The sequence below is a fragment of the Telopea speciosissima genome, chromosome 10 (genome assembly GCF_018873765.1).
Source record: "Telopea speciosissima isolate NSW1024214 ecotype Mountain lineage chromosome 10, Tspe_v1, whole genome shotgun sequence".
NCBI classification, from domain to species: domain Eukaryota; kingdom Viridiplantae; phylum Streptophyta; class Magnoliopsida; order Proteales; family Proteaceae; genus Telopea; species Telopea speciosissima.
Window position 1 is genome coordinate 20,765,237 of NC_057925.1, and position 27,780 is coordinate 20,793,016.

Consider the following 27,780-nt stretch of genomic DNA (forward strand, 5'->3'; position numbering starts at 1 on the left):
TCATCATTTAACTCTATCAAGAATATATTGATTATAAAATGACTAAAAAACCCTTACCGTTCGCAACCAACGGATTGGAAAGTAGGGGTATATAAATTCCTATAGGCTTGATTTTCAAACCTCATTTTTATTACCTGACAAACTTTCTTTGGGTCCATTGGATCAATAAGCAAATAGTTGGACTGGTCATTTGATAACTTTATCCCTTATGGCTATGTTTGGAAGGCAAGAAAGATCTTATCAAAAGAAAAAACAAAAAACCGTGGTTAATGTTGATAGAGAGGCAAACCTAATCAAAAAATTTTTTTTCGGTAAAGACAAACCTAATTAATTAGGGTAATAGATGTTTCCCTCTTTTAGTTTTAACTATATCTGTTTATTGACGACTTTGACTTAGGCATATCTACTAGCAAATATAAAGAAAGCACGTGGCTTTCGCCGAACATTTGATAGTGACTTTTAAAACGCTTTCCTCCACTAGCCAGAACGTTCCATATACCCGAAAGTCCTTTTCGCTGGAACAATTTTGAACCAAACCAGAATGAAATCCCAAATGAAATCCAAATTAAACTCTCCTAAATGAAAATTTCAAATCAATTTTTAACCAATCACCTTTCAGTATTTGATAGTCTCTTCAACGCCACAACCTGAGAATCTGAGATACGCACTATCCGACCTGGCATTACAGAAACATGCATATCTTACCAATCACCTCCTTTCACATCATGCCACGTGGCACCGGCCCTCCAATCCCAACTCCTTCCTTCTCTCTCTTTCTCTCCAGTCCCAGTGTCTCAGAAAACCTACGTCAAACGATTTTACTGTGGAAAACCAAATTGAACCCTTTTGTAATCCTGCACTTGTTGATGCTGTCATCGGTGTTTTGGGCAATCTTGGGTTGTGGAAATTTCAGGGTGCTCTCATCGGTGTTTCGGGCAATATTGGGTTGTGGAAATATCTGGGTTGTGAAGAAAGTGATCATTTTTGGTTCGTCTCTGCAGATTTGGCAATGTTCAAGCGGGACTCCGAGCGCTTCATTGGACTGGGTATTGGTGTAGGGATCGTCTACTTCTTCATCGGAAATGTTTGATTGGAACGAAGAAGAGGTAAAAACTCTACTGCCCTTTTGGTTTTTATCAGTTGAAATAAGCGAATCCTATGAAAATTAGCTTCTTCTGTGTATGTTCTTGGTTTTTGGGGCGTTCCTTAATGGTTTATTGTTTAAAGATTCGTGGGTTTCTGATGGGAAGGGATAAGTGTACTGTAATTGTGATTTTCTTTAGTTCTTGGGCGTTTTCTAGATAGAGTTCAATTAAGAGAATGTTGAGACTTGAGGGTAGAAAAATATAGTGAGAGAGGCAAAGAATCTGCTAACAGGGGGAGAGCTAACTACTGTTTATTGGTTTTAAGTTTTGATTGTCAATTGAAACTAAATTTACAAGAACGTGGTTAAACTGACTCAAAAAGACTCTGATGCGTACCTACCTTAAATAACAATTTTACCTTCTGTTTAGCCCCTTTGAATACATCTTTTCTTCTTCCGCTGTATACTGTCTTTAACTCTAGTGTACAAGATAGGAAGAGGCTTAAGAGCACGGTGTCAGAAGACCTGAAGAATACCATCAAATAGAGTGGTCCACATATTTTTAAGGTATGGTCTTCTTAAAAGTAAGAAAAGGGGCTAATAGAACCAGGTAGGAGTTAAGTATATATGTAAAAATATTAAAGTTTCATTAGATCATATTGATTCATCTAGTATATTTCCTTGATTAAGATAGTTTAGCTCAATTTTCTGTTTAGTTAGCTATTACTGAAGCTCTAGCTATTTTAGGATTAAGAAATTTTTGAGAGAAGTCTCTATCAAGAAAATAAGAAAAATGCTGAGGAAACGTACTTATATTTAAGACCCTTCTGTTGGGCCTATTTTATTCATTCTAATAAAGTATCGGTAGCAAAAATAAAACAGGGACTGGGAATTTAGCATGAGTATGAACAGGAGGTGCAGGGTTATATGAACAGAAGGTGAAGGGTTAAATGTCTCAATTCTTTAATTTGAGGAGCCATATAAAAGTGTTCTTCCTCCTCTCCATACGGCTTAGTTGTACTTGAAACTATTATTTATGACTTTGTTCCATCTTGGACAAGGATAAGATTTAAATAATCCATATCGGTCTGCAGAGTGACAGTGATAAGATGATATCAGGATCCATATTTTCCAATTTCAAAACATCCTGAAATTTTTATGAGATAATATACATTCAAAAAAGATCGTACCATCCAAATTTCTCAATAAAATTCTCTGTACAAGGCCAGTTCTAATTTTCCCAAAATCAGGTTCCAGTCTGTGATCCCAGTAAATCAGTCTGAGTTCCTATATTTTACTACCCTATCAAATGAACTCAGATTGATACCAAATTTGGCAGAGACATTCCTTTAAATGTCATCCATGTTCTATAAAAATTTCACTTCGAAATTATAAGTCTATATGGAAGTACGAGCAATCTCCCATGATCAGACAGAATCTGCCTACACAGCGGAAGAATCAAACCCTAACTTTTCCCCCTTGTACGATCAATTTTATTTAACAACATACCTACTGTAATTTAATCTTAGACTTAGGATTGAAGTACTAACCTCGGTAAGTACTCAAAGAACCTCGTATTCCTTCTTCTGCTTCTTCCTCGGACCGCTCTCTCTTTCCCTTCTTCCTCTCTCACGGATTCTGTTTTCTTTCTTTTTTTCCTTTCCTACCCGCAAGCACGCTCTTTCTCCACCTCTTGGCCTCTTATAGTCTTCCCTCTCTTCCTTCTTCCCGTAAACTCTCTCTCTCTCCTTCCTTTCCTTATTTCACTCCAACTCCTTCTCTTTCCTTCTTTCTCTCCAACTCTTACTCACTTTCGATCAGTCTTTCCTTCTCTCTTATCGAAATCAAATTGGAGAGGAGTTTCACACGCACAACTCCCTCCTATTTTCTTCCTTTAGTTCCTTCTTTATCTCATATTCTTTCTTACTTACCTCCTTTCATCCTATGTGGAGTGCCCCAAAAATTTCTTTCCAGATCGTTTTGGACAAGGATCCTCCATGTTGTAAGAAGGAGAGAGAGAGAGAGAGAATATAGGGATAGAGAAGATGAGAAGAAAATAGGAAAAGGATTGGGCTCCCCTCTATTGTGTGAACAACCTTGTGGAGTTTTACTTGGAAAGAAATTCTTGGGGCACTCCACAAATGATGAAAGGAGGTAAGTAGAGAGAATATAGGATAGAGAAGATGAGAAGAAAATAGGAAAAGGATTGGGCTCCCCTCTATTGCGTGAACAACCTTGGAGAGTTTTACTTGGAAAGAAATTCTTGGGGCACTCCACAAATGATGAGAGGAGGTAAGTAGAGAGAATATGAGATAAATAAGGAACTAAAAGGAGAAAATGAGTTTGAGAGAAAATAGGAGGGAGTTGTGTGTGTGAAACTCCTCTCCAATTCAATTTTGATAAGAGTGATCGAAAGTGAGTAAGAGAAAGAGGAAAAAAAAAAGAAAACAGAATCCGTGAGGGAGGAAGAAGGGAAAGAGAGAGCAGTCCGAGGAAGAAGAAGAAGAAGGAATAGAAGGTTCTTTGAGTACTTACCGAGGTTAGTACTTCAATCCTAAGTCTAAAATTAAATTACAGCAGGTATGTTGTTAAATAAAATTGATCGTACAAGGGGGAGAAGTTAGGGTTTGATTCTTCCACTGTGTAGGCAGATTCTGTCTGATCATGGGAGATTGATCGTACTTCCATTTAGACTTATAATTTCGAAGTGAAATTTTTATAGAATGTGGATGACATGTAGAGGAATCTCTCTTCCAAATTTGGTATTGATCTGAGTTCGTTTGATAGGGTAGTAAAATATTGGAACTTGGACTGATGTACTGGGATCACAAACTGGAACCCGATTTTGGGAAAATCAGAACTGGACTTATACGAAGAATCTTAGTGAGAAATTTGGATGGTATGATCTTTTTTGAATGTATATTATCTCATAAAAATTTCAAGATGTTTTGAAATTGGAAAATATGGATTTTGATATCATCTTATCACTGTGTTGAGAAATAAACTGATTTCGGACATTGTCCCTTAGTGACTAGCACTGCACCATTATACATATCTTTAACTATGTCCACATATCTACTTGAAAAACTTTTATTATGTAACATTTGGCAAATTCTCTCTCTAAGGACTCTATCATAAGTTTTTTCTATGTCAATAAAGACTATATGGAGATCCTTCTCACATTATATAGATTTTTCTATTATTCTCCTAAGCAAATAAATAGTTTCCATGGTTGAGCTTTCTAGCATAAAGACTATTGCATATATCTTTAACTATAGTCTCATGGGCGGAGAAATCTCTCTCCCCCCCCCCCCCCCCAAAAAAAAAATATTGACTGCTGGTTTTCAGACAAAATTCTCCTATATTTGAGGCCAGTCTCTATCCCTATTTCTCTCCATTATGGCACCCTTTTTACCTCCTCTTTTCCCCCGACGATATTCCTATTTTTTCTCATATACTCTTTTGATATCCTGTTTCTCCCCTCCTTTCTTGCACTACTGATTTCTACTTTCTACCACTTTATATATCACATAGATACAGAAGGGAGAAATCAAGAAAGTTCCTTTATCTGCAAGGTTCTAAAGATCGGTTCCAGATTGCCCCAAATGGATCAGTCTTGTTTTGGGGATGATCTGATCTGGGATGGGAAAGGATCACTGATCTTTATTATTTTGTTAATATTTTATTAAATTGATCCAATCCAGTGGTCTGGATCGTCTGGATCTGTATTTCCAGTGAATGATTCGACCTCCGATACCAATTTTTATGTCCTTGTTTATTAGAGTGGTGAATGAGAAACTCCCTGCGCAATTGGATAAGACCCTGTATGTACTCTCTCTTTGAACCCCTTCCCAAGCTAGCCCATCTGTTAAGGAATTTGCATATCTAGGTCGCCACGAATATGAGATGCTCTTCTGGTTACATGGAGCTTTAGCTTTCCAAATGAGATAAGCTAGCTTGCTGAGCTTTAGCTTTATGAAATAATAATTAGCATTGGAATAATTTAAATTGACAAATAGAGGAATTCAAAGCCTGAGACAATGGAAATATTTTTAGAACTTGTCTTTCACACTTGATTGAATGATCTCTTCCTGTACTTCTTTCTTCGTTTGTAATGCTTATTGAATTCTTATATGATACCAGAATAGAGAGGAGGGAAAGGGATGGAAGAAGCATTTAATGTTTGAGGGGGTCGATAGGGGGAAGAGGGGCATGTGGATAGATGTATAGAAAACTTTACTTTTAACAGTTATCAACCTATCCCAACATATTTAAAAAATAAGAACTTTTATCCCCTTATTAGCATATTGTTTTAATTTACTGTCTGTATCCCTAATCTTAGCAGAAGGTGTAGTATAAGGGTGTAGTCTCTTCCTGGAAAAGTAGTAGAGATTTTTTTTCAATATTTTAGTATAAGGATTCGTTTTAGAATTTTATCTGGAGTAGGACTGCTGGAGTATATTCAAGATAGGCTTCCTTTTCTTATTAACAAGATAACATAACTCTATTCAATAGGCCCAAATGTCGGATGCAGGAAAGATCTATCTCTCAATATATAAAAGGATGTACCCAGTGCATGAGGCTCCTGCCACTGCAGGGTGTGGGGAGGGTCATAATGTACGCAGCCTTCCTCCCGCTTCGCGAAGAGGCTGTTTCCAATTCGAACCTGTGACCACTAGGTCACAATGGAGCAACCTTACCGTTGAACCGAGGACCTCATGGCTTTAAATAATTGAAATATGAATTTGTGTTAATCTGCTTCTTGTTATATTGTTATTACCCTTGTGGGTTTGAGTGGTTGTGTATATTGGATTTCGTTTGTGCATTCTAACTGAATAAAATGATTTTATTAATTGGTTTAGTGGACATATTCTTATTTATTGGTAAATCTTTGCCCCTTTTTTTTTCCTGGTAAAGTACTCCTATCGACTAATATGTTGGACAGACCTCCATAGTCATCCTAAACTAAAGTGATGCAGTGGCATTGTCGTGGCTGGACAGGTATGACCCAATTTGGAAACCCAGACCGAGGCGAACCCGGCGCAAATCGGGATTTTGGCCTAATAAGGGTTGGTAGAGGATAGCATTGTAATCTTTTTTTTTATTTTTTTATGTGTTATTTTGGTAGGATTTAGCTATTTAGGAGATTAGATTGACTAGTTAGCTTCCTAGTTTATTTCAGTTTCTATTTTCAGATTAAGTAGGAGAACATTTGAGAATTGAATGAAAATTGATTTGCCCGCATGGTTGTGAGCAGTGAGTGACCAGGTTGGTCGTTTGGTCTTCCCTTCCTTTGTTCTTCTGTGTTTTCTCCCGTCATCTTCCTTAGATCACGGGTACAATCTTCTTCCTTCCTCCCTTATTCTTCTTATCTTTCTTTATGTTGAGAGGATCAGAATTAGAGCTGAATGCTTGGATGGTCTAAGGTAGACCCCAAGCCATATATTTATAATAAGGAATGAAAATTACGTGGACAGAATTGTCCCTATTATAGCCGACATGGCTGTACATGAAATAAAACAATAAAAAGTCCAGAATACCCCCCATAGTATTCTAGCCCATACAATCCAACACTCCCCCTCAAGTTGGAGCATATATGTCGTGTATGCCCAACTTGACTAAGATAGGAAGAAACACTTTGCAACTTAGCCCCTTAGTGAACACATCGGCTAACTGATCAACAGACTTCACAAAGGGATCACAGATGAGTCCGGCTTCGAGCTTCTCCTTGATGAAATGTCGGTCAACCTCCACATGCTTAGTACGATCATGCTGGACAGGGTTATGAGCAATGTTAATGGCTGCTTTATTATCACAATAAAGCATCATAGGAAGATGGATAGCAACACCAATATCCTGCAACAATCCTCTAAGCCACAAAACTTCACAGATACCTTGTGCCATTGCACGGAACTCTGCTTCAACACTGGACCTTGCCACAACATTCTGCTTCTTGCTACGCCATGTGACAAGGTTTCCACCCATAAAAGTACAATAGCCAGAATGGATTTTCTGTCAGTAGAGCCAGCCTAATTGGCATCAGTATAAGCTTCAACCTTTAGATGACCATTGGGAGATAAAAAGATTCTTTTTCCTAGAGCAGACTTCAAATATTGCAAGATGTGAAAGACTGCCTCCATGTGAGAGGAATAAGGATCATGCATAAACTGGCTCACCAAACTTACAACAATGGCTATGTCTGGTCATGTGTGAGAGAGGTAGATTAGTTTGCCCACTAATCGTTGATAACGACCTTTGTCAACAGGTTCACCTTCTTTCTCCTTAAGTCTTGTAGTAGCTTCCATAGAAGTATTTGAAGGATGACAACCTAGCAACCCAGTTTCAGACAACAGATCTAGGATATATTTTCTTTGAGAAAGAAAGATGCCCTTTGAAGATCAAGCAACCTCTATCCCTAGAAAGTATTAGACTTCCCAGATCCTTTATTTCAAACTCATGGCCAAGGAAGATCTTCAACTTGTTGATCTCATCACCATCATTTCCGGTCACAACAATATCATCAACATAGACTATGAGGATAGTTACCTTATTACCAATATGTTTGATGAACAAGGTGTGATAAGCATTGCTTTGCTTGTATCCCACAGAAATCATAGCCTTTTGAAACCTGCCGAACCAAGCTCTAAGTGACTGCTTCAACCCATAGAGAGCACGCTTCAATTTATAAACTTTGCCCCTGGCAGTACTATCAGAGAAACCTGGTGGCATGTCCATATAGACCTCTTCCTCTAGCTCTCCATGGAGGAAGGCATTCTTTAAATCCAACTACTAAAGATCCCAGCCAAGATTCACAGCACAAGAGAACAATACCCTTACTGTGTTGAGTTTTGCTACTGGTGCAAAGGTCTCCTTGAAGTCAACTCCATATGTCTGAGTAAAGTCCTTTGCAACCAAACGTGCCTTGTATCGATCTACTGTTCCATCTGCCTTCTGTTTGACCATAAACACCCATTTACATCCTACTGGTTTTTTCCTTAGAGGAAGAGCCACAAGATCCCACGTATTATTTTTTTTCAATGCTCTCATTTCTTCCAACATTGCTGCCTTCCACTTTCCATCTGTAGATGCTTCCTGCCAATTTTTAGGAATTGAAACAAAAGAAAGAGAGGATACAAATGTACGAAAGGAAGGAGAAAGAGAACTATAAGAAACAAAGCGGGATATGGGATGTAGAGTACAAGTCCTAGTACCCTTGCGATGAGCAATAGGTAGGTCGAAAGAAGAGAGCCTACTAGGAGAGGAAGGATCTGGATCTTGAGCTGGCAACCGGATGGGTATGGGTGCTACAGTGGATAGAAGTTGCCCCCTTTTGGTGCCTCCCATTTTATAGGTGATCATATTGGAGTTGTCAATCCGCTTCTGAAATTCACCAATAGTTCTCTGGATTGGAGTCAGCTCCCCCTGAATAGGAACATCAACAACACTATTTTCCATGGTCTCCCCCTGTAAAGGATTCCCTTCGGATGAGGAGAGAACAGCTAGAGGAGTCTGGGCAGCAGCCAAAGGAGGCTGGGCAGCAGCCATAAGTGGCTGGACAACAACCGTAGGGGGTAAAAGAGGAGGAATCTCAAAAGATAACACATCTTCACTAGAACTCTCCCCTTGAAGAGGTGGTGAAGAATAATAGGAAAGGGTTTCATGAAAAATAACATCCATACTGACCAAAGTACGGCGGGAAGGGGGATGGTAACACTTATAATCCTTCTGGCTTGGAAAATAACCCAAGAAAATACAACGTAACCCTCAAGGTTCAAGTTTGCCTGGAGATTTTTCATCTTTAGCATAACACACACAACCAAACACTTTGGGAGACACAATAAAGGAGGAATTCCCTATTAAAACTTCAGCTGGACTACGAGAGTCAAGAACCTGAGAAGGTAATCGATTGATGAGAAAGGCTGCAGTGAGGACAACATCTCCCCAATATTGAGAGGGAATATGTCTAGTGTTAGAAGTTGTCGTTAAAGGGGGAGGGAAGTCGTGAATTAGCGCTAGAGCTAATTCACGATTTCCCTCTTAGGGGTATTTTAGTCTTTTGCTGTTTACCCTATTGTTATTTTAATATATTGAATGTTTTGGGGCAGGCCTTCATACGGCTGTGACTCCCAACTTGTTGCAGCACTTCTTCTTCTCCTCCTCCTCTCTTCTCCTCTCTTTCTCCTTCTTTCTCTTTAATTTATTAACATCTAGCAAACATCAAAGCTCCGGCCACCTCTAACAAGTGGCGGTTTTTCTTTCAGTCACACCATTCTGGGTAGGGGTGTCAACACAACTAGTTTAGTGAACAATGCCATGGTCAGCTAGGTATTTTTGAAATTAACATTCTTTATACTCTGTTCCATTATCACTTCTCAATATTTTGAGAGTAGCTTGGAACTGAGTTTTGACCATTTTATGAAAATGCCGAAAACATTCATAAACCTGATTTTTTGTGTGTAAAAGATACACCCACGTGTTCCTAGAGTGACAGTCAATAAAAGAAACAAATCAACGATGACCAGAAAGAGATGTGTTACGACTAGGGCCCCAAACATCATAATGCACCAATTGAAAACAAGAACAACTCCGTTTATTTGATAAAGAATAAGTTGAACGTGTCTTTTTGGCCAGAACACAAGCCTCACAAAAAAAGTCATCCTTATTATAGTGGGTGACCAAACTAAGAAATAAATGTGCTAAAACTCCTAATGAAGGGTGACCTAATCTAGAGTGCCATTGGTAAAGTTCAGAAGAGACCAAGGAGTTCTGGTGTAGCGGAGAAGATAATGATGGTGGAGAGGGACGACCATCTTCAAGCAGGTACAATCCACCATGTACTTTACCATAGTTCAGATCCTGAAAAACACAGGGGGAAGGGAAAAAAGTTACTTTACAATTAAGATCACGAGTAATACTACTAATGGAAAGAAGGTTAGTAGTAAAATTAGGAATATGTAAAACAGAGGACAAAGGAAGAGAGGAAGTGCAGTTGATGATTCCTTTTCCAGATATGGAAGAAAGGGAACCATCAGCTACTTTGACCTTGTCTTTCCCAGAAGTGGGAGAATAACGATGGAACAGGCTAGAGGAACCGGTCATGTGATCTGTAGCTCCAAAATCTATGATCCAAGGAAGGGAAGCTACAGAAGCACAGTGACCACCAAATGGAATACCTGACAGGGCAAAGTGTGAACCTGAAGGAACAGAAGAATTGGCAGTAGCAGTGGATGTAGTAGGGGTAGCAGTAGCAGAAGACCTTAGCACACGTAGGAATGCCTGTAGATCATCCTGGGATAGACCAATGTCAGTAGCAGGGGCTGTGGTAATAGACTCACCAAATGGAATACCTGACCAGGCAAAGTATGAACCTGAAGGAGAAGAAGAATTGGCAGTAGCAGCGGATGTAGTAGGGGCAGCAGCAGCAGAAGACCTTAACACACGTAGGAATGCCTGTAGATCATCCTAGGATAGACCAGTGTCAGTAGCAGGGGTTGTGGTAATAGACTCAATGTGATGAGCTTTGTTCTTTGGCTTTTTCTTGGCAGCCCTCTTAGCTTCAAAGTCAGCCGGTTTCCCATGAAGTTTCCAGCACTTCTCTTTGGTGTGGTAAGGTTTGTGACAATACTCACAATCAACAGTACCAGTAGTAGAATCACAAGGAGAAGGAGTGCCAACAGGTGCAATAGTAGCTGGGGCAGCAGTCGGCTGATCTGTCAGTAATAGGAGGGTGCAACATAGCAGCCCTACGGTTTTCCTCAGAGGAGACCAAGGCATAGGATTGTTCAAGTGTGGGAAAAGGTTTATGGCCCAACACCTGAACACGAATCTGGTCATACTCCACATTCAAACTAGCTAAAAAATCATAAACTCTGATCTTGTCCACATGCTTCTTGTATGAAGTAATGTCAGCAACTGTAGTGGGGTGATAATCAGAGAAGTGATCCAATTGCTGCCAAAGGCTGCGCAAAGTAGCATAGTATTTGGAGACAGATAATTCTCCCTGAGTAGTGTGAAGGTCCTTCTTCCTAAGTTTATACACTTGGGCATCATTGCCAAGCTGCCCATAAGTCTCCTTGCAAGCAGCCCAAATTTGAGAGGCTGTAAAGGAGAAGAAACCCATGCGCAAGCTCTGAAGTCATGGAACCAATGAGGTAGGACATGAGCACCCCATTGTTGGCAAGCCATCTGTCTTGAGCATGACCAGTCTCAAGTGGCATAACACTGGTGCCATTAATATGGCCAGTAAGGCCACGGCCAGCAATGGCAAAGGAAGCAGACCGAGACCAAAGCAAGTAATTAGAACCATCTAGTTTGATTGGATTAGGAGGAAAGGTATGCAAATCTGATTTGCCTTAGCCATCACCAACACAAGTAGCAATTGAAGTAACTGAGTCACCCATAATTGCAACAGAGAAGCCCAAATCTCAGAGATGGGCTGTGGTGCTGAGAAACCCACAAAATACTCTAATATAATGTCCAAAAAGAAGAGGAGAGACTCTGTAAAAGATAATCAGATGTATCTCTAAAGATCAGCAGGAACAGAAAGGTAAAGCCTTGAGATCGACTTTTTCAGGGTTTTGAGAAAAACCCTGATTTTGTTGAGATTGATTGAGGGAAAAAACAGCAACAAAAAGCACTGGATGAAGCTGAAATTGGGATCGAGTGGGCTTGGGGAACTGCTGAATCACCCTTCCAAAAATCAGCACCAACTGAGAGCAGTACCCCAGAGATCGATATTTGCAGGTTTTGAGAAAACCTGAAAAAAAATATCGATCAAGTAGGAAGTTTTCAAAATTGCTAGCTGGAGATAGAGGCTTGGCTTAAAAACTGCTGTAGGTCTTGATCTTCAATAAGGTGAAGTGATTCCTTGTAATTGAGATTGAATCAATCCAAAAAAAAGAAGTCTTCAAATTTCGCAGGCAGAGAGCAAGCCCTTATCGATAAGATTTGTAATAGCATGGAATGAGGTGAAGAGGGCAGCAACTGGATCTATGGATCACCTCATCAGTGCTGTCCTATGGAATAATAAGGAATAAAATAGAAAAAAGGAGAGGAAGGTGAGATCGAGAGAGAGGAGAGAAAGAGGAGATCGAGAGTGGAGAAGTGGAGAACCCTAATTCAAAACCTGCTCTGATGCCATGTTGAGAGGATCAGAATTAGAGCTGAATGCTTGTATGGTCTAAGGTAGACCCTAAGCCATATATTTATAATAAGGAATGAAAATTACATGGACAGAATTGTCCCTATCATAGCCGACATGGCTGTACATGAAATAAAACAGTTAAAAGTCCAGAATACCCCCCATGGTATTCTGGCCCATACAATCCAACACTTTATTTTATTCTGGTTTCTATTTCCTTCCATGATACTATCGAACTTACTAGGATGATAGAGAATTATTGTTGTAATATGGGTATAGGGGTAGAATTGTCCATAGGGATATTTCTATACTTGTAAACTCTTTTATTGTATTATAAATATAAATAAATCCTTGATTGTATCTCATTGAAACAAGTTAGATTTCCCCAATCAACATGGTATCAGAGTGGGGATCCCAACCCTAATTCCATAAGCTTCTCTCCTCCCTTCCGGCTCACTCTCTCTCTTCTCCTTCTCGGTTTCATCACCTACCATCTCTCTCTCTTCTCTCTCAATTTCATCACCTATTGCCTCTACCGTCACTGCAGCCCTCGGTGGTGCTTCTCTAGACCACCGAGGGTCCTTGATCCTTGATTTGTTGATGTCTCTCAGGTCCTACACAGCCATGGTTATTGATCTCATGATCTGAAAGACATATCAAGTTCTTTACAGGGACCAATCCCTGCTTTTGGTTATCGATTCTTATAGGGCCAACCTTGTATGTCGATTTTACAAGGCCAATTCCTGATTGTTTGCTGATCTCACCTAGGGCCAATCCCTGATTATCGATTTCACAAGGCCAACCCTGATTATCGATTTCACAAGGTCAAAACCCTAATTTTCGATCTCACAGGGTCAAAACCCTGACTTTCTTGATTTCTTCATGATTCAGGGACTAATTCCTGGTTGCGGCTTCTACTGATTGTTGCAGTTTTTGGTGATCCTCTACTTTACCCGGTGTACTTCACTACTTATAAATCTAAAAAAATTATTTATTAATTTATATATAAAAAAATAATCAAATATTTATTTCTATTTATATATTTATCTTATCCTACTTGTTGTAGAAATATAATAGATTTTAATGTCAAACCCTACCACCACGTCAACTAGAACTGAAGGAATGCGTCTGTGGTGATTTTCCTTCATTCCCTGTGAACTCCATCAAATTGGATGGGAGTAATTATTTGATGTGATCTCGTTCTTGTTACTTGTCCATTGATTCCCACGAGTATGCTGGGTACCTCACAGGAGAAACTAAGAAGCCTACCACTGCTGGTTTAACCTAGAAAAAGTGCAGGTTCAGATAATTCATTGGTGATGTCGTTTCTCATCAACTCTATGCAGCCCCATATTGCTAGGGGTTTACCTTTTGGATACTGCTGCTAAAATTTTGAAGGCTGCCCAGGATACCTATTCCTAGGTAGGCAATTATACTCATGTCTATGAATTGCGCAAGAAGATCCACGAAATGAAGCAGAAGGAGCTCACTTTGTCATAGTACTATTTTGAGCTATGTGGTCTGTGGCAGGAGTTAGACTTTTATTAACAGATTTAGACTACTTGTTTTACTGATGCTACCAACTTTAAGAAAACGTGAACATAAACTCCAGGTTTATGACTTCTTGGCTGGCCTTAAGATTGAGTAATCGGATTCGTGCTCAAGTCCTGAGTCGTGATCCCTTTCCTTCTCTAGAGCAGTCCTACTGCCTGACTCAATTGGAGGTAAAGTTACATACCATATATTCCATCTTCATTCTACTTATCTTAAAACATTTTGATTCCAAGGTTGATCTCCATAACTCTAGTTTGACAATAATTCTCCATCTTTTGTGTCATCTACCAAATCAATGTCATCAGCAAAAAGCGTGTACCATGGAACCTCATCTTGGATGCCTCGGGTTAACTCATCCATGATAAGAGCAAACAAATAAGGGCTTAATGCTGATCCTTGATGTAACTCAATTGTAATTGGGAATTTATTTCATTGATCCCTCACGGTTCTTACACTAGTCACCACACCATCATACATAGCTATAATTATGTCCACATATTTACTTGAAACATTTCTCCTCTCTAGCGCATGCCAGATTAAATCTCTAAGAACTCTGTCATAAGGTTTTTCTAGGTCAATAAAGACCATATGGAGATTTTTCTTGCTCTCTCTAAATTTTTCCAATAGTCTCCGAAGTAGGCAGATAGATTCTGTCTTCCTAGCATAAAACTAAATTGCTTCTCCGAAATAGTGGTCTCTTTTCTCAGGTGTGTTTCAATAACCCTCTCCCCTAATTTCAAAGTATGACTCATTAGTTTTATGCCTCTATAGTTGTTGCAACTTTGGATATAACCTTTATTTTTGTAAATCAGGACCAAGGTACTGAAACTCGGGTCTCGGTACCAACTCGGCCCTTGGAAAAACCGAGTCTAGTCAAGATCTCACCGAGTTGGTGCATTTTTTTTTTCGACTCGAAGCCTCAACTCGGTGGGTTTTAGACCTAGTTTAAGTTTGAAACTTGGTATTCTGCCTATTTTAGGCCATTTAAACACAATGACCCTATCAGATTTTGCAAAAACAAAGTCCAAATATGAGTTTCAATTCGGACTATAGGTTGGTAGGCAATGACGTACTACAATACCCTACTCTACACATAATTTAGTAATAGAAAGCAAGCAAAACATTCAATTAATAGGCTAATAGCTAAACAACTTAAATAAGAATTAGAAATGTTAAAGTGATACATCAAACTATTTAACAGTGTTACAACTATCATCACATAAAATGACTTTGAATCAAGTATTTAGTCCCCGCTAGTGTCACATAGTCTTCCCATGACATAGTGTTGCTGTAATGTTGCATATAGTGCTCCACAGCAAGCATATAAGAGTTCTGTCGTGTTAGGTAAGTAAATACATAGTAGATGTGTCATTTCCATGGGTCAACTCGAGATCTCGCCTGAGATCCGAGATCCCGGTGAGATCTCGCCGAGATATGTCGAGTTCTGTCGAGTTAGGTAAGTAAATACATAGTAGATGTGTCATTTCCATGGGTCAACCCGAGATCTGAGATCTCGTCGAGATCTTGTATTATTTTGTATCGTATCCCATCTCGTCTCAGTTTCTAAAAAAACCGAAAAACTCGCTGAGATCTCGCCGAGATTTCGCGAGCTCTCGAACTATGATCAGGACCACCATTCTTCTCCTTCATTCATCTAGCATTCTCTCAGTGCATATAATCTTGTTAAACAGCTTAGTTAACCAAGATAAGCCACAAATTCCTAAGCTCTTCCACACTTCTTTTGGGACCCCATCAGGGCCAGGATCCATGGCTATTTTCATCATTCTTAGTGTTTTTTTTAGTTCAAAAACCCTAATTTTATGTATATACCTCCGACAAGTGACTTGGTGTGTAGTGACTACGTCCAGTCCACTATAACTCGGATTCTTTTCATTAAGTAGGTTGTAGAAATAACCATTCCATCTCTCCTTGATGTCCCCATCCCTTGCTAGAACTTTACCATCATCACTTTTAATGCATTTAACATGGTCGAAGTCTCTACTCATCATTTCCCTCATTCTAGCTAGCTTATAGATCGCTTTTTCCCCTTGGTGTTCAGATTGTTATAGAGATCTTCGACTTTCTTCGCCCTTGCATTCCCCACAATCTTCTTAGCTTCATTTCTGGCAGATTTATACCTTTTTAGGTCTTCTACATCCTTAGTCCTTGGCCATGCCTTGAAACAAACTTTCTTAGTCTTGATGGTTGTTTGGACCTCATCATCCCACCACCAAGTCTCTCGAGGAGAATGATGTTTTCCTTTCGGTTCCCCTAGGACCTCTTTAACCACCTTCTTAAGACATATAGACATCTCCTTCCGCATCATATTAGTATCTCCCTCCAAGTCCCACTTTCCTTGATTGACCACTTTGTCAGTAAGTGACTTTCAAAGAGTTTCCTTTCAGATTCCACCACCTTACCTTAGGGCAGATAGGATTCTTCTCCTTTAGGATAGATAGATCGTCGTTGGTCCTTCTTTCACTTGCTTTTTTACCAGGTCCGATAGGTCGGTCGCCCGGTAGCCCCTCCACTATGGAGCTACGTGTACACCGCCACGTCGAGACTCTCTTTCGAAAGTGAGATCACTACCGGCTTGTTGAAGAAGCCCTTCGGGCTCCCTCGATCATGCATGGTGAGGCACATATCCATGACCATCAATCTATGTTGAGTGGTTAGGCTCTCCCCTAGGATAACTTTGCAGTCCTTACAAAGCAACCTGTCAGACCTTCTAGTTAGGAAGTAATCTTTTTAGCTATTATGATGTCCATTTAGTTAGGAAGATCCATGTGGTCGACTCCATTTAGTTGTGATGCTATCGGTGTTTTACACTCCTTGTTTGAGGCCTAGAGCTGAATGTTGGGCAGTTAAGATGCGGTACGTAGCTAATAAGGGCCGATGCCCTAGAGTTTGTGTCGATGTTGATTTCCACTTCCCTTTACTTCTATATTTTTAATAGTTTGTCTTTTCTGGATCCGTGTAGCCTACCCCATTAAGTTGGGATTAGGCTGAGTTGTTGTTGATGTCCACTCTATAGGTGACTAGGTGCTCCTCTCTCTTTTCAAAGTAGGTGTTTACAATGGACAGATCATAAGCAACCACAAAATCCGAAACAGAACCCTTCTCATTCCTCTCACCAAATTCATAACCTCCGTGCCCATTTTCATAGCCTCTACGATCTCTTCCTGTATGACCATTCAGATCATCCCCTATAATAAATTTTTCTCCTTGACTAATAGTAATCTTTCTTCTCCTCATCACATCAATCAATTTTAGACTCTTACCTGTTAAGGAGCCGATGTTCTAGGATGCTAATCTAAGCCTACGCTTATTGGATAGCTTCTTCACCTGCATATGACCACAGTACAAGAGCCCTTGACTGCTTGTCACCGCATACGGGCTCCAATGCGGCGTGTCGCTTACAGGGAATGCCCTTACATACGGTTGCACGGTAGCTGACATAAAAACTAAAAGGTAATAAAATACTCAAGGATCTGTTAGATGTTGTGGGTGTGAGGGTCTATGGTTCTCCATAGACCCTACACGTTATAAGGGTGTTATGCTTTTCGTTTTGTTACCTTTTCCTTTTATGTTTTTGTTTCCTTCTTTGTTTCTGATTCTGAGGTTTGCTTTCCTACTTGTTCTAGGAAACTATCCTCTCATCTATGTAACTCTTTTATTATATAAACAGGTTATGAGAGGCTGGATAATTAAATTCCAGTTTTCCTCTCTTTTCTCTTCATTCTCGATCTCTCTTTCTCTCTGCTGCTCGATTCTCTCTTCAGTTTGGCTACATGGTATCAGAGCTTCTCTTTTGAGAAGATTTGCTATCCTGCGATTCAGGTTGAAGAATATTACAGGCTTCACGTGTTGGGTGCAGCACCCTATGCTGCTTGTGTGTGATTAAACCCTAGTTTGATACAGAAGTAAGGACAACTAGGGTGTTTCTCCTTCACGCATGGAGTCTGATCTGCAATTCTAGTTTCTCTGCTTCTGCGATTCTGGTTTTTTAATCTGCAATTATGGTTCTCATGGAATCTGATCTGCAATTCTGGCTTCTCTGCTTCTGCGATTCTGGTTTTTGATCTACAATTATGATTTCTCTGCATCTGCGATTCTAATTTTTGAAGATCAGCGAATTATTGTGTGTTTGCCAGATTGATTTCAACTCAATCTGCTCCTTCAAGTTCTCGGTTTGTGTGTTTACTGCTTCTCCAGGCTCTCGGTTGGTGTGTTTCCTTCTGCTTCAATATTGAATCAGACTTCTTGGTTTTCTCGCTCTATACTCCTTCAAGGTATTCTCTGTTATTTATCTTCTACAGTCTTAGTACTTCTAGTGTTGACATGGCTGAGACTAAGAACAACTTTCATATTCAAATTACTATCATTAAACTTAATGGTGCTGGAAATTATCTCTTATGGGCACAAGCTGTCCGTGTGTATATCAATGCCCGTGGCAATTTAAAGCATCTTCTGAATGATCCTTCTGACATTGGTGATTCTAAAGATCCTACAACTATCAGGGAGTTTGAAGATTGGATGTGAGAAAATGACACAATACTTACTTGGTTATTGAATAGCATGGAACCCTCTATTTCAGCCAATGTTATGTTTCAACCCATTGCATAGGGGGTCTGGGATGCTTTGAAGCGACGTTTTTCATCTGAACAGAATTTAACTCGAGTCTATGAGTTGTATTCCACGTTGTTCACTCTTCAACAAGATGAAAAATCTCTTAGCGAGTATTTTAATACCTTACAAGGTATCTGTGATGAAATTCGTGTGCATCAACCGTTGACTCTTGATCTCCTTCAGCGCCGCGAGGAGGATTTCTATGTGTCCAAGTTTATAGCAAGTTTAAACTCTACTTATCAATCTGCTCGTGGACAGCTCCTTACTAGGGAAGCAGTCCCTTCTCTTGATGAGGCCTATTCCAGACTTCAGAGGATCATTACTCCGTCACGATCTGACCCACCTCCTAAGGACACATCTGCCCTCTTCACTACTAGCCATGGACGTGGTTCGAATCGGAGTCGTGTGGTCCAAGCAATCGTGGACGTGGTGGTGGAGGTCGTTGACAGCAAGGTGACAGACCACCATCAAAGTGTACGTTTTGTGGACGCCTCTATCATACAGTTGATCAATGTTAGAACAAACATTGCAAACCTGACTTTGCCAATACTGCACATTCTGAGGGATCTTTTGAAAAGGCCATATCGAATGAGCCATTAACTGCATCCACTTCAGTATCTGCTCCTGTTTCTCGAGATGAGTATCTTCAATTACTAAAGCATCTACAACAACTTGAACCACCTTCTCACACTACTGCTCCATCTTCTGTTGTAGCCCATACAGGTACATCTGCTCTTCTTTCTACTACATCTGCTCCTTGGATTATCGATTCTAGAGCCTCTACTCATTTGACAGGTAAATCCTACCTAATTGCTAACTCCCACAAGAGCTCCCATCCAACTAAAGTCATTCTTACAGATGGCTCCTCTACGGATGTGACTCTTATGGGGCCTTTTATTTTTCTTCTTTTTCTTCTTTACAGTCCATCTTACATGTTCCACATTTTCCTTTAAGTCTTATGTCTGTTAGTGCCCTCACCAAGTCTTTAAATTGTTCTGTGACTTTCTTCCCTTCTTATTATGTTTTTCAGGATCTCCAGATAAAGTAGACGATTGGTGGAGGGCGTGAGAAGGATGGTCTCTACTTTATTTTGAAGAATCTTCATCTCCAGTTGTTGCTACTACGTCATCTACTGTTTCTCCCTTGTTGTGGCATTACCGATTAGGACATGTCTCTATTTCTAAACTTCGCCAAATGGTTCCCAGTTGCAAATCTCTATCTCGCATTGAGTGTGAAGTGTGTGAATTGGGCAAATATCATCGGACTTCTTTTCCTCTTCGGACTGTCAATCGTAGTTCCTCCTTGTTTTCATTAGTTCACTCTGATATCTGGGGTCCTTGTCATATTAAGAGTCAGTGTGGTTTTTCTTACTTTGTTACATTTGTGGACGATTTTTCTCGTCTTGGTTATATTTGTTAAAGGACCAGCCAGAATTTCTATCTGTATTCAAACAATTTTATTCTGAAATACAAACTCAATATGGTACTTCTATTAAAATATTTAGATCCGTTAATGCTTTAGAATATGTTCAAAGTGAACTTTATTCTTTCTACGCTGATCGTGGGATGATTCATCAGACTAGTTGTTCCTATACCCCGCAACAAAATGGGGTTGCCGAACGCAAAAACCGTCATCTCCTCGATATAGCCCGTTCACTTATGATCCATATGCATGTTCCCAAATATCTGTGGGGTGATGCTATTCTTATGGCTTGTTATTTAATTAACTGTATGCCCTCTGATATTTTGGATGATGTTGCCCTCTGACAAGTGGCAATCAAAAGAAGGTTACAACTTCGAAGTTCACAACTTTTTTTGACAACAAGAAGCACCCATTAAGTATGTACACATTAACCATGCTACTTCTTTACTAGTAACATATTAAACAAACCTGAAGTAGTATGAAACTATTAATAATAAGTGCTTAGAATCAAACATAATTATACATTATTGATCACAAATCATTCAAGATGATCCAAATCTAGATCAGTTTTCCAGTTTAGATGGGATACATGACAAAAAAAAATGCAAGAATATTAAAAATTCAAGCAAAAAAAATATATAAATCTAAAATTTTATCATACAACTTGCGGTTTTGATGTTCGATCTCCATTTTGATGAGATTTAATGCAAATTTTTTCTTGTTTAATCATTCCTATGTCGTTTATGTGTAGATGGGATCCACTTAGGTTTTGACCAAAGAATCAGAGTAGGAAGAAGTTTTCTCTCAAAAACTGGGATTTTTGGGTTTTGGCAGCTTGTGTATGAAGTGTATCGCTCTGTACTGGTACCACATCGGCCATGTATCGGTTCAGTATATGAATTTTGTATGTATTGGTTCTGTATTGTATCAACATGGCTGATCTCAATATGCATTGGCCGTATCAATACTTAATACCATGTTCCAAACATTTGTTTCAGAGCCAGTACAAAAAAGTAACTGAGAAAGACCTCACCAAATTTAGACCGACTTATACAACAACAACAAACTCAGCCTTATCCCGACTAAATGGGGTCGGTTACATGCATCTTTTATAGACAATCTCAAATAGTGTAACATATAATATCCGGAAATTGACACTACAAGGAAAGTAAAGGACCTAAATTTAAACTGTGGTTAATTAATGTATAGATGATCACTAAAAGAACACATTCATCTCCAAGACGGTTGTGGGGTTTAGCAACTCTAAAACCTCAATGGATGGACACATTTCTTTATGTGTGTAATAATTATGTTCTTCTTTAGACAATCACTTAGGTGCAACTATATTATGTTCCACTTTCATGCTAGTGTGTACAACATATTTTTCTGTAAGCAAGATGCCCCCTCTCAGTCTCCTTTCAGTATTTCTCAAAAGAATTGACCATGCCTGTAGTGTGGAATGTGGATACTGACAAAAGAAAAAGGAATAATATGGGTATCATTGTTACATAGGTAAATATAAATTTGTAACCTTTTCATATGCATGGCAGTTTTGGATTTTATTATTAGATGATTTCTTGTTTTTCATGAATTTGTTTGGCCAAATACATACTGCTTGCATTTCAATTTCTTCTAGTTAGATCTACTAGACCATTAGGTTGATTGCTTTTTTGTGTATATCTCCTGGATCGGCCCTGAACAATGTTGAATTGTTTGTTTTGTTTTTATTTCAAAATTGAGATGTTTAGTCTGTTATTTTATATTTATTTTTTCTACTAAGGGAGATCTGATTGGCTTCATCAAATAAGATTCAATTGTCGTTACCTCTATCTACATTGGTTCCTAACAAAGTTCTGTTAAACTTCCAGCTTGCAGATATAATATGGGGTGAGGCAAGTGAGAATGGTGACCATGTTGTGCCTTATCCCAAGGAAAATGAACAGAAGCTTTTGGTTTCACGTGGAGATCAAACCAAGAAACAATGGGATCAGGATGCTAACACTGTTAAACCTGCAGAGCAGAAGACACCCGCACCTAAAAATGATTCCCCTAACCGTAGATTGGAAGGCAGTTCCCAATTTAACACAAATGAAGGATTTTCAGCTCAAGGATTTGACTTGGATTCTTGGCCTGATTTGCCATTATCAATTGCTGAATGCGATAAAGGATTTGGTGATAGAAATGATCAAGATTCTATCAGTGAAATCAGCAATTTCAACTCAGTAAAAGGTGATGTTCTTTACAACTCTTCTTCGTGTAGATATAACATGCTTTATAAAATTAAAGGTATGTTGTCTCTCAACAGCTGATGCAGCTCAACTAGATAGTGAACGTGAATTGTTTGTGGACGAGCATGTTGATAAAGAAGGTGGATTTCTCGACTATAGTTGGGCTAACATAGGGAGTTTTGATGACCTCGATAGAATCTTTAGGTAATGCAGGATTTTTACATGCTTTTCTCTACTCTGAATGAATCGTCTTATATAAACCTATCAAGTTGAGGGCTTGGAAAATAGAGTAATCATGTAAGAATGTTAATCCTTCTGTTATTCTTTCTTTTTGTAAAATTTGATGATATCTGTCTGACCCATTATTCTCACAAGTGATATTTTGCAGAAATGATGACTCAATATTTGGACATGAAAGTCTTGGTAATGCAGATGAACTATGGTCATCTACAGATGTAATTAGCAACCCAGCTAAATCCTTCCCCTTGTCTGCTGGTTCTCCAAGTTCAGGGTTAGGAGCATTGAAGTGTACGTCTGAGCAATACGAAGTCGAAATGGCCTTCGTACCACACAAGGACCAGTCTTCTACCCCTGGCAATGGGAAGATGAATGATCATGATTATCATGGTTTACACAATTTGCATCCAAGCAAAGATGAAGTTACTGGAAAGCAAAGCTGCTCATCTATTGACTCAGTAGTTGAATGTGCTGGAGGGAGAAGTAAGCCCTTATTGAAGGAGAAGGTACGACTGCTAACCCTTTTGTTATTGTATTAAGTAAATTGTTTCAACAGTGAAAGAGAATCAAATCACTTAAAGAAAGTGTTTTGTTTCACAGAATGCTCCTGAGGAAATTGGAAAGACAGAATCTTTAAAGTCCCAGCCTCCTAGTGAAAGTAGTGCAATCCAGAATGGCTCTGCAGACAAGGTAGTTTCATGAGAAATCTTTCATCCAAGTCATTCTAACTATAAGACCCAGGAGTAAAAAAAATAGTCAAAACAAAACAAAAACAAAAAGAAGCTTGCCTAAAACTGATTCTCTTCGACATGAATGTGGACTCTTGTTTGGGCTGCATGAAGCAGCAATGCTATTTTAGCATATACTAGAACTTGATGCAAATCTTTCAGTTAGATTTTCTTTGCACCAAAAACCTTGCTTAAGATGTCATGTTAAGCGATTGAAATTACCATGTTTTATTTTTTTACCGTTATGCTAGTCTGTAACTTGATTGCACTGGAATCTATTCATGCTTTTGTCATTGTCATTGTAAGAATAGTGTCACAATTTTCAGTGATGTATAAAGTAGGAGGTGCAAGTCAGGCAGGCTGGGCTTGGATTTTCAAAAACCCAGCCCTGCCCGAGGTCTCAAACACCCAGCCCTAGCCTCACCTAGCCTGCCCAGGCTGGGATATCATAAACATTAAGTCAGCTGAAGATCGGCCCTAAAGCCTGACTTCGGGCCAGGCTGGGTTGTGCAGAACCCAAATTCAACATTAGTATCCCCTTATTTTTATTTCATCAGTGATTGTGTACCTAAGATTGATATTAGTATGTAATGAATCTGTCATATCTAGTTAAATCTCTTCTAAATAAACCAAATTGATGGCACATATTTATATGTACATGTCCATATACTATACTAGGATGGCCAGGCTGAGCCCAATGCCTCAATCCTTACCCAGACCAACTTGGCCTCAGGTTGGGATTTCTCAACAGAAGTCTGACCAATGGATTTCCAGCCCATGCCCTGGAACCCAAAAAAAGGATGGGTTTCGGGTTTCCCGGCCCAAGTTGCACCCAACAGTATAAGGTTTACATGTTCCCTTATATTCACTAACAAACATAATTCAAAAACTCATCTCATGTCAGTGTCACGACCAGGTTGAGACAACCGAAATCTTGGCAAGACTGTGCCTTTTTTTGTTGGGTTTTGGTTTAATGTTTCGGTGGGCAAATGGTCATAGTTGGCTCAGAAACTTTAGGGGAAACTTGTTTTAGGCTTAATAAAAATATTTAAATCTTCAAATTGTAAAAAAAAAAAAACACCCAATTTGGTGTTTTGGATTTGCACCCTTGATTGGCAGTAAATGTCGAACTCTTGTGTAATATTTGCCTATTCTACATATTGTTTGAGTGCTATAAGACATAATTGGCAAGTAAAACAAGTAATTTTATGCAATAATGGATGAAGACACATAATATTGAATAATTATTTAGAAATTAGACTTAAAGTAGAAACTATAAAGTACAGTGAACAATGCATATTAGTATTACATAGACACTAATGTAGTCCTAGATAGGTAGGAGACCAACTAGGAGCCAGATAACAGGATCAATAGCAAAAGGGGTTGCTGGTTCGAATGGACAGCACTAGGTTTTAGGTTAATTCTAGGGTTTAGGATGGGAATTTGGGAATGGGCCTTATATGACTTTAATATGCAGGTCTAGGGGGTTATTATGGGATAAAAATAATTGGATTTGGGAAGGTTTTAAAATTCTGCAATTTTGGATAGAATTGAGTTGCAGGTTTTGGGTTTAATGGAGTGGGGGAATGGAGGGGTTGTAGTGGAGACTAAGGGCTAGGTTTAAGGTCGAGTGTAGGGAGAGGTGTGGGGGATATAGGCTGGAAGTATGGTTCGAAATTGATGGCCAGATCTATAGTTACAAGGGAGTCCTAGTTGAAGTAAGAGTTGCAGGTTTAATGGAGATGAGGGTTTGATGGATGGAGGGGACTGTGGATTAGGTCTAAGGGAAGATGAAGGATGATAGAAGAAGGTTTAAAATAAGAAAACAGGTTCAAACTCACCGTATTGCAGGACAATGGCAGCAGCTTGATGACTTGAGAGAATCTCCCGATCTTCACAATGCAAGGAGTCCACCTACCCTTTACCACCTTGAGATCCACAAGGATATCCACTCACAAAGAGCAGTAGTAATGGCAGCAAGCATAAAGCTAATTTTTATTAATCAAATTCGTATCTAATGCTGGCCTCCCTTACAAACTTATATAGAAGACTCAAAAATAGACTTAGACACTAAAAAGGAATGGCCTAACCTTATCCCTAACCTACTAGGTAACTTAAACTTACTAGGAAACTAGAATACTAAAGGAAATAGACTCAAAACATGGCTGAACGTATAGAGTCCTAATCCAGCCCAACTTACATCACATGACCACTTAACCAAGTCACATGATCACTTAAATTGAACCAATTGGATGCAACCAATTTGAACCGGTTCAATTAAAAAACATAAAAATAAACTAAGTATTGGGCTAATCCCGTATGCAACCTATGTACCCATATTTTAGGCCCATAAAAGTGGCCTATTACATTAGAAACCCATGGGATCAAAGGCCCAACATGTATGTAACCCAACCCTAGACTTATTCCCAATGAAATAAGCCCTATTTGGTGATGAATCTGCATCAACTCTCCCCAACTTGAAAAAATTCGTCCTCGAATTTTGTAGTGATGAGGAGGAATCAACATGTGATCACTAGCTTTGACCATCCTCAAACAGAATTCCAGTGAAGCAGGAACATTGGGGATAAAATCTCCAAGGCGTGGAGCTTTCTCTGCGAAGAACCATGGTGGCATAACAAACTCTATGTGTTCGACCTCTGAATCAATATCAACTATGTATGTCGTTGTCATAGAGTCTTCAGCAGTGGTAACCTTCTCACCTAGGACTTGAGGCACAAGCTGTACCTCTTCAAGAACAGCATCTTGAATGTCGATGATTTCTTGTGGAGTGTTCTCAACCACCATTTCATCTTCCATGTCCTCAGCCTTGTATACTTTGCTCTCTTCAGTGTAGACCTCTTCAGTAGTTTCTTCTACCATTGTGTTTTGGACCTCCACATCAATTTGATGGCTGAGCTTCTCAACCATGATCTTAACTACTGGTGCAGCTTGGTCTACTTGAGTTTCTTTAGATATAGATTCTTGAATCTCTTCAACACAAACTGCCATAGTAGAATCTTCTGTTGGTGCATCCGCCATTGGTGAAACTTCAAACACGATCGATGCCACTTGCGTTTGAGTTGACATGTTTGGCAGTCCCCGTGGGCATCGGTCGATGTGGTCACCTTTGGTTGTAACCCTTTTAGAATAAAACAATGGTATAGACCGTGTCGATCAGGTAGGACACACGAGTTGTTTTCAGGTTCAATCCAACCTTATCGCGTGTCTAACCAATCACTACCTACTACAATAAAACTCTTTGAATGTGGTACCGGCTGACACCAAGCACCATCATGGTATGAAGAACACCCAAATTCAATAAAGACTTTACCTATAGGCATGATGCAAATCTCTCCTGATTAGGACAACATATCCACCACGGATTGTGAAATAATGTTGTTACGTCGCCTTTCATCAACAACTAATATGGTTGTGCTCCTATTGGGTAGACGAACTCAGGTCTTGAAACTGAATGGAGGTGGGTCTTTTGAAGCTTGGTTGGAGCTTCCCTCCGCCATAGCTCTGATACCAATTAATGTAGTCCTAGATAGGTAGGAGACCTACTAGGAGCCAGATAACAGGATCAATAGCAAAAAGGGTTGCTGGTTCGAATGGACAACACTAGGTTTTAGGTTAATTCTAGGGTTTAGGATGGGAATTTGGGAATGGGCCTTATATGACTTTAATATGCAGGTCTAGGGGGTTATTATGGGATAAAAATAATTGGATTTGGGAAGGTTTTAAAATTCTGCAATTCTGGACAGAATTGAGTTGCAAGTTTTGGGTTTAGGGTTTAATGGAGTGGGAGAATGGAGGGATTGTAGTGCAGACTAAGGGCTAGGTTTAAGGTCGAGTGTAGGGAGAGGTGTGGGGGATATAGGCTGGAAGTATGGTTCGTGTAGGGGATATAGGCTGGATGTATGGTTCGAAATTGATGGCCAGATCTGTAGTTATAAGGGAGTCCTAGTTGAAGTAGGAGTTGCAGGTTTAATGGAGATGAGGGTTTGATGGATGGAGGGGATTGTGGATTAGGTCTAAGGGAAGATGAAGGATGATAGAAGAAGGTTTAAAATAAGAAAACAGGTTCAAACTCACTGTATTGCAAGATAATGGCAGTAGCTTGATGACTTGAGAGAACCTCCCGATCTTCACAATGCAAGGAGTCGCAGGAGTCCACCTATCCTTTACCACCTTGAGATCCACAAGGATATACACTCACAAAGAGCAGCAGCAATGGCAGCAAGCATAAAGCTAATTTTTATTAATCAAATTCGTATCTAATGTTGGCCTCCCTTACAAACTTATATAGAAGACTAAAAAATAGATTTAGACACTAAAAAGGAATGGCCTAACCCTATCCCTAACCTACTAGGTAACTTAAACTGACTAGGAAACTAGAATACTAAAGGAAATAGACTCAAAATATGGCTGGACTTATAGAGTCCTAATCCAGCCCAACTTACATCACATGACCACTTAACCAAGTCATATGATCACTTAAATTGAATCAATTGGATGCAACCAATTTGAACCGGTTCAGTTAAAAAATATTAAATTAAATTAAGTATTGGGTTAATCCCGTATGCAACCTATATACCCATATTTTAGGCCCATAAAAGTGACCTATTACATTAGAAACCCATGGGATCAAAGGCCCAACATGTATGTAACCCAACCCTAGACTTATTCCCAATGAAACAAGCCCCTATTTGGTGATGAATTTGCATCAAACACCCAACCCATTCATGTGACCAATAC

The 27,780-nt window shown here is 39.4% G+C and overlaps 1 protein-coding gene across 4 annotated transcripts in view; it reads left to right on the forward strand.

Annotated features, from left to right (window-relative positions):
- Positions 1 to 918: 918 nt before the first annotated feature.
- The window catches only part of LOC122641542 (protein LNK2-like), a 39,278-nt gene continuing 12,416 nt past the window's right edge, over positions 919 to 27,780 (forward strand). For 2 of the 4 annotated variants that reach the window (XM_043834807.1, XM_043834810.1), the window contains exons 1-6: positions 919 to 1,106; positions 4,425 to 4,454; positions 21,698 to 22,058; positions 22,135 to 22,261; positions 22,446 to 22,800; positions 22,895 to 22,984. In XM_043834807.1, the coding sequence (XP_043690742.1) occupies positions 1,083 to 1,106; positions 4,425 to 4,454; positions 21,698 to 22,058; positions 22,135 to 22,261; positions 22,446 to 22,800; positions 22,895 to 22,984 (987 nt within the window). In that variant the 5' untranslated portion in view covers positions 919 to 1,082. The remainder of the gene's footprint in view (positions 1,107 to 4,424; positions 4,455 to 21,697; positions 22,059 to 22,134; positions 22,262 to 22,445; positions 22,801 to 22,894; positions 22,985 to 27,780) is intronic. The other 2 variants (XM_043834809.1, XM_043834808.1) reach the window with 2 other exon arrangements.